Raw genomic sequence first — 8090 nt, forward strand, 5'->3', positions numbered from 1 at the left:
ACATAAAGATCATGTATTACCTTGTTCCTAAATCCAAATGGAAAGATCATGTTCTTCCTCTTGATGAACAGCTATTTTTATTTCTCTAGTGTTTGCATCTATCTGTCCTAGAATTTCCAGAGCTTCATCATTTAAATTGAAATCAGCTTCATATAGAATTTGCATTTAGTATTTAGAATTTCATTGACAACATCACAGTGGTAATTTTTTTCGTGATCCTGTATAAATATTACCACAAGCAGTTTTTAAAAAGCTCTAGCAAGAAAATTTTTACATGCTTTACTTTTCACCAGTCTGTTCTGTCATGCTACTAATGATTTCAAAATCAACTGGATCAATGACAGCCAATGTGCATACTCTGTTATTCCTGAATGCTGACCCCTATTCAAGATTATTGCCACAGTAGTGATGAACACCAGGCATTTCCACAAAGCTAAGCACTTGTTGGCTAGGATGACTAATTTCTCTTTGTCTTCTCTGATCATCTTCAGAGTCTGCTTATAACCTAACATATACTTTTCACTTATCATAACAAGTTGGAGTCCAGAGTTGATCAACTCCTGAGATTTTCTTCATCTACTTGTGTCTGCCATCTTCCTGCCTTAGGTGCAAGGCAGCACCCAACTAAGGACCATTGCCAAGATGACTGGGCAGCAAGAAAGGAAGCAGTTTCCATGGTGCAAAGTTCTTGCAGTAGATCCAGGATACCAGGACTCTCAAATGATTTGTTGTGATGTATTTTCTAGATTTAAATAACAGAAATTTAATCAGAAACTTTATTGGCTAGCTTGGGCCAATAAAGTGGGGATGAGGAATGTGGAGAGATATTAGCACTGCCTAGTACATGCCACAGGGTATCTGTTGAATATTGTTGAACCAGGACCCAAGGTCCTCAACAATAAATTCACAAACCTTGTTCCTAGATAATTTTCATCCCCTGACTCAGACTTCCAATCTTTATATTACTCAGCTCCATATCTCCAAATCCTGAAATAGAATCTTGTTGGCCTATTTCTGAATCAATCTATTCCATGCAAGGGTCAGTTTCTACCTGAGTTGACCTCTGCATCCTGGAGAGGGTTCTCAGAGATGAGGGCATCTCTGAAGGCCAGAGAGCTACTCCTAAAATGTATTCCACCCTGACGGCTAACAATGTTAATTCTTTCCCTGACAGGTCTCAATATTACTTTTTTCTTCTTCTTCTTAATATTCTACTTCTCTATTCATTTGCCCACTCTATTCTTTAGTGATTGTCACATTCTATCCATAAGCAAATCATTCATTTTCTCTCTCTCTGTCCGTATCTCAACTCTTTGAATTTCAATTAACTTTAAATTCTACATCCCAAAACTGTATTTCCTGCTGTCACTATTATTAGTGTATATAAGAAGTGTCAAACAATTCCAAATTATTAGTGGTTCTCAAATCTTCAAGAGTTTCATATTTTAAATTAACATAGATATCTACATGGATTTTTTCCTTAGAAATGCTCTCTTCAAATTCTGTTATATTTTAATAATTTCAATTTTGACATAAGTCATTGTTATTCTCTGTTTGACATGGTGAATCTAACCTAGAACTCCTTTTTCTTTTCATAACTTTCTCATAATCTTCCTAATTAATACTAGTAATAACACCTAAGAGCTAGGAGGGGCAAGATGACAGAAACCTACAGTAATGTAGCAGCACCCTAAGACTGAATTAAAAGAGCAGTTCTTTAGTGACAAATTGAGGGAGAAAAATGGGAAACACCTGTAGGCAACCTAGAAAGCTAGCAACCAGGTGAGAGCCAAAAATATCTATTTCTAAAGAAAAAAAAAGAAAGAAAAGAAAAGAAGGTTAATAAAGCAGTAGATGGCTGCAGCATCTAGCAAGTAGTGGCTCAGGAGGAAAGGGCAGCTCTGCAAGCCTCCCGCTGTCTTGTGCCGCTGTCCAGCACAATTGCAATCTGAGCAGAAAATAAGCTCCGAAATAGCAAACTGAACCAGCTTGGCAGGTGTTTCACTCTTTCTTTCCTTCTCTTTATTTTCTGACTTGTTCATGATACACATGCTTTTTGAAAACGGAAGACCAAACAGCTGCTTTTAGGCTCCACTTTTCACTGGGTGGTAGAGTGCCCATGCTGTGGTCAGTTTGGACAGAGAAGTGAGTCTGCAACACTGACCATGGACAAACCCAGCCACAACAGAGGCTGTTCTTCTAGTCTACAGAGCAGGGAAGAGGGAAAGATGCGTGCATTTCAAAATGGTGATCTCAGTGGCTTAGAAGGCTGAGGCAAGGAGATGGTGAGTTTGAGACCAGCCTGGGAAACTTAGACCCTGTCTCAAAATGTAAAAATAAAATAAAAAGGGCTGGGAGTATCTCAGTGGTAAAGGGCCTCTGGGTTCACTTCCCAGTACAAAAAAAAAAAATAAGAAGAAGAAGAAGGGAAGGAAGGAAGGAAGGAAGGAAGGAAGGAAGGAAGGAAGGAAGGAAGGGAGGGAGGGAGGGAGGGAGGGAGGGAGGGAAAGAAAAGAAAAGAAAAGAAATAGGTAGTCTGTGCTCTGGAACGAAGACTATGGCTGACTGGGAGACGAACAGAGTAAGACAGAAAGTGGTGACCTTCATGTCAACCTCGCCCAAGCCCAAGCCCAAAATGGGCTGGAGGATAGAGTGATACATGCCTCAACCTCCCCCTAGGCACATGAACTAAGACACTTGAAGCAAGGGGTGTGACACAACTCAGGTGGGTTTATAGGCAAAGTGGATGAGAGACCTGATTAGCACCCTTGAGTTCCTTTCACTCCAACCCCCAGACATAGGAACAAAGCCAGGTAGAATGTAAAGTCTGCTTTGAAGTAGACAATGCTCACCCCTCAGATGACCAGGTGAGGCGGGGATGGAGCTCAGCTTACAAACTACCCTAATATGTTGGGTCAGTTTGGGTCAGAGGTGAGAAAACATAAGTAGCTTGTTATCTATGTCTCACAACATTTGTCATAGACAGGAGAATGTAATTTGATACCATGGAAAGTAAAGCCTCTATTTAAAAATCCGCAGCAAGAAGAACACTGAATCTACATGTGATAGATGCTGCATTAATTGCTAGATATTAATGAATTGATAGTGTTTCTTGCATTTTGCGTTTTGTCACAGTTCTAATTTTTTGTATTTGGTCAATTAATAGGATCCTCTTTCAATACCTCTTTTCTCCTCTTCCATCTCCATTCCCTTTCTATCCTTCATCCCTTTTTTAAAATCCTCATTTTAACTTCCGTGTCTCTTCTTTTTTCTGCCTATTTTTCTTTCTATTTTCTTTATCTTTTATCCCTTCCTCTAATTTAATTGAGTATACTATCATTCACATATAAACCTCCCAGCCTACTCTTATATTACATCTCATCCATGGATCTCTTTGTTAGTAGAGTGCAGAGGTTATTGCCAATAACTAATTATGGCATATATTGATATATAATTTGCCCTTAAATTACCACTAATACTGGCAGTTACTCTCTCCTTTCAAAGTGGTATCAGTGGTTGAAATTAACATCTGGATTTTGCTGATTGGAGGTGTTGAAGCTAAGATATACTCCCAGCTTGGGATTTATTATAAAGAGAGGAGTGCTCACTAAAGGACCTCCTCACAAAAGAAGAAGATGAACCCATGTGAACAGATGCATAAATCTAGAACCTTTGAAGACATGAGAAAATTGGCCAACAGGATACCTCCAAAAATGTAGGCAAACATTTTAAAAGTTGGTAGTTGAAATGATCAGTGAATTATCAAAGCTAAAGAATGGACAAAGACAGAAAATTCAGGAAGTGAAAGCACACTTCAATAAAGAGAGATTCTGAAAAAAAAAAAAGAGAACCAAACAGAAATCCTGGAAATGAATGATTCAATAGATCAAATTTAAAATTAGCTTAAATTAGATCACATAAGAGATAGAATTTCAGGTTTTGAAGACAAGATATATGAATTTTAACTCTTAGCAATAACTACAATAAAATAAGGAACCATGTAATAAAATACAAGAACTCTGGAACAATAGTAAGAAATCAAACATTAAGAATTATTGGTATTGGAGGGGGCGGAGCCCGGTTGCGCTGCGCGGCGCTGAGGCTTGGCCGGGCCGGGATAGGGCGCGGGGCCGCGCGTCGGGACGTCCTCGCGCCCGCCCTGACGGCGCCTGCGCGCTGCGCGGCCGCCGGGTGCGGGTGGGGCTGGGTAGTGTGGCCTCCTTGTCCCCTAGAGTCTCCCGGACAGGACTCAGGCCGCCGGCACCATGAAGATCTGGACCTCGGAGCACGTCTTCGACCACCCATGGAAAACTGTTACAACAGCTGCAATGCAGAAATACCCAAACCCTATGAACCCGAGTGTGGTTGGAGTTGATGTGCTGGACAGGCATATAGATCCCTCTGGAAAGCTGCACAGCCACAGACTTCTTAGCACAGAGTGGGGACTGCCTTCCATCGTGAAGTCTCTTATTGGTTCAGCAAGAACCAAAACATATGTGCAAGAACATTCTGTAGTTGATCCTGTAGAGAAAACAATGGAACTTAAATCGACTAATATTTCCTTTACAAATATGGTTTCAGTGGATGAGAGACTTACCTACAAACCACATCCTCAAGACCCAGAAAAGACTATTTTGACTCAGGAAGCCATCATCTGTGTGCAGGGAGTCAGCCTTAGCAGTTACCTGGAAGGACTGATGGCGACCACGATATCGTCTAATGCTAGTAAAGGCCGAGAAGCAATGGAATGGGTAATACATAAATTAAATACTGAGATTGAAGAGTTGACGGCTTCAGCAAGAGGAAGCATAAGGACACCAATGGCGGAGGCGGCATTTGTAGAAAAATGATAAAGTCAGTATAGAATATCAAATCCCCAGGTCTCTCCAAGCAGACAGTGTATTTATTTGTTATTTAAAAAGTACAACTGTATTTTAGGTAGAATTTTTTTTTCTAATAATCTGGAGTAAGGCTATGTGACTTTTGATCAAAACAAAAAGATACAGGACTTTTAAAATCCAAGGGATCATCTGAGGTTATTGTGGCTTCAAATGACTAATTTCTAGGGTTCTGGTATTTATGTGAAATTTAACAATTTTTTTTAAAGTACTCCGGAGAAATGGGTATTGACATTGAGTCTCCTTAAAATAGAATTTTAACACTTTTCAGGCATTGGAACTGTACCTGACTTTGGACCAACCCCAAAGCCAAGCAAGCAGAGCCTCTCCTCATACACACACACTCACCTTGCTAATACAGACTAGCGCAGCCTGCATGGGGGAACTGACTCTAAAATAAGAATTTGTGTAGTTTTAAAAGACATTAAATTGTATAAAATAACTTGCTCTGCTAAAAACCACAGTGTTTTGATTTGGTATTTAAATGATGTTTTTGGAGTAAAAATCATCACTAAGTCTAATATATGACTCCAACATAAATAATACTTTATTGTATTATAGAGTACTGTGTTGATTTGCCAAAGTTTTGTAACTTAGTAAAGGTATTACCTTCCTTGGACTTGTACTTTATGATTTAGCATGCTGTACCGTGGGCTGGTTATGTTAACTAAAAAAATAAAGTCATTACCTGAGTTTCGCACTCTTAAACAGAACACTTAAACAGAACAGCTGTTCACATCTTTTAGCGTTTCACATTTGCCTAACTTATAAATTGCCATGTGTCAAAATCATGGTTTTGTAATTGCTAAGGCATGATATGTCAGGTTATTTGAATATAATTACTTTTTGAGGTAATTGTGACCACAAAACATCTTTTTTACATGAAGAGCTGTACATCATTTGAAATTACTCAAATGATGTCTTGATGTGAGGCATAAATCCCAGGTACTTAATGTTTTTAATAATATGGTGCCACTGTGGGGGTGTGGGGGCGTTTGGGGAGAAAAAAGAATAATGAAAGGTGGGGACAGAGTGGCCCAAACTAACCACTGAGCCAATTGCACTGCAGGTTTTATTAATGGGATGTCCTTATTTTTGATGCCAGATGGGTGGCTGAAAAGTGAAAAACAATCCAATAAATGTATTTTGTTTAATATTTTGTAGCAAGCAGTTTTAATCACTAAATGATATCTTTGATACTTGCAGTTGTTGCATACAAAATATTTTTGTTAAAAGGTGATGAGCTCTTGCCTTTATTTTACAGTGCTTAATGAGATCACCTTAAAAATGGGAGTTCATAACCCAATTGATTCTAATCTATGAAATATGATTTGTCATGAGCTTTGTAATGTTGTGAACATCCGATAAAAAAAAAATGAGATCACCTTCTATAAAGAGACCAGTTAATATGTGTACATAAAAACGACAGAAAGATACCAAACTTTTTAAAATTATGTTTTTCTATTGAAAATACTGTTTAGCTAAAGAATTCTTAGGATATTTGTAAAAGCAAGTTAAATCCAATAAGGTTTCTGATTATGTTTTTTTGTAACCAGAGATGGTTTTTACAACTGAAATAACATTTCAGCTCAAGAAAACATTGCTAAATATTAATGTTTCACAAAAAGTGACTTGTATAATTTCTGTTATACTTTTTCTGAAAAAAAAGGTGTAATATCCTAATGGAAAACAAATTTTTAAAATCTTTTATCCTTCGTTTGATTTTTTTATTCTGATCTAATGATAAAATCCTATTTTCATTTTCCAATACAGTTAGTTTCATCTTTTTAAATAGCTGATAATTTGTTAATTTTGTTAAAATATAATCACAGCCAGCAAATTCATTGAAGAGGACTGAATATTTAAATAAAGTATTGATGACTGCAACTCTTGAACTCTTGAGCATCTCATTAAAAAATGAAAGAAATTAAAAACTTTTTATTAATAAAAAAATTATTGGTATTGAAGAGAAATCTGAGATATGACTAATGGCATGTATAAACGTTTCAGGGAAATAACAGAAAAAAAATACAAACTTGGGAATGAGCTATACATACAGGAAGTATTCAGAATTCCAAATAGATAAGATGAAAAAAGAACTGCTGCATGACACATTATAATTAAGATTCCTAACATACAGAACAAGGATAGAATTTTTAAAGCCTTATGAGAAAATGTCAGTTCACATTTAGAGGTAAGCCAATCAGAATTACTTCAGCAGAAATTCTCAACAGAATTTATCAGCAAGATGGGGGTGGGGTTATGGCTCAGTGGTAGAGCACTCCCCTAGCATACACAAGGCACAGGGTTCGATCCTCAGCACCACGTAAAAATAAAATAAAGATATTGTGTCCACCTAAAACTAAAAAAATAAATATTAAAAAAAGAATTTATCAGCAAGAATTCTAAAGATCACAAGGGCTTGGAAAGGGCTCTAAATCCTGAAAGAAAATACCAGGCAAAATTACTATATCCAACAAAGTTATCCTCCACAATTGAAGGAGATAGTAAAACCTCCCAGGGCTGGAGTAGTGGCTCAGTGATAAAGCACATGCCTGGAATGTGAGAATCCCTGGTTTCACTCCTCAGCACCACATATTAATTAATTAATTAATTAATTAATAAAAGATCCATTGACAACTAAAATATTTTTTTAAATGTTAAAAAATCCTTCCAAGATAAGCTTTAAGTGAAAGAATTAATGACTACTAAATCAGCATTACAGAAAATACCCAGAGAAATATTACATAGAGAAGAAATTAAAAGTGACCCTCCAGAGCATGAATGAATGAATCTCATTAGAAGAATAGCTGAGCAAATGAGAAATAGGGCCACATTAAAAATAAAACAAAATGGCAGGAATTAATAAGCATCTTTCTATATTAACACTGAATGTAAATGGTCTCATCTCTCCAATTAAAATATATAGTCTGAAAGAATGAAAAAAAAAAATAAAGACCCAACTACATGTTGTTTGTAAGAGTCTCATCTTACAGGCCAAGATAGCCATGGGCACAAATTGAAGGGATGGAAAATAATATTCCATGCAAGTGAAGCCCCAAAACAAGCAAAAGTAGTTACTTTCATATCTAAAACAATACAAAACCAGACTTCAATCCAAAATTAATCAGAGGAGACTAGGGTCTTATACTAGTAAACGGACCAATACAACAAGAAGATATGAGAGTAAAT

At 37.1% G+C, this 8090-nt stretch overlaps 1 protein-coding gene and 1 pseudogene across 2 annotated transcripts; one reads left to right on the forward strand and one right to left on the reverse strand.

Moving 5' to 3' along the window:
• Positions 1-279: 279 nt before the first annotated feature.
• Positions 280-2042, reverse strand: LOC308650623 (large ribosomal subunit protein eL30-like; annotated as a pseudogene). The gene is made up of 2 exons: positions 1981-2042; positions 280-570 (listed from the first exon to the last, which is right to left on the reverse strand). The product of its transcript is annotated as a large ribosomal subunit protein eL30-like (transcript).
• Positions 2043-4097: 2055 nt separating this feature from the next.
• Positions 4098-5517, forward strand: LOC308655264 (PRELI domain containing protein 3B-like). Its single transcript, XM_081305233.1, has one exon. It carries the CDS (start codon positions 4266-4268, stop codon positions 4848-4850), a length of 585 nt encoding a protein of 194 aa, XP_081161359.1. The 5' UTR covers positions 4098-4265; the 3' UTR covers positions 4851-5517.
• The last annotated feature ends 2573 nt before the right edge of the window (positions 5518-8090 follow it).

The sequence above is a fragment of the Spermophilus citellus genome, assembly GCF_964194105.1.
Source record: "Spermophilus citellus genome assembly, chromosome: 1".
Taxonomy (NCBI): Eukaryota; Metazoa; Chordata; class Mammalia; order Rodentia; family Sciuridae; genus Spermophilus; species Spermophilus citellus.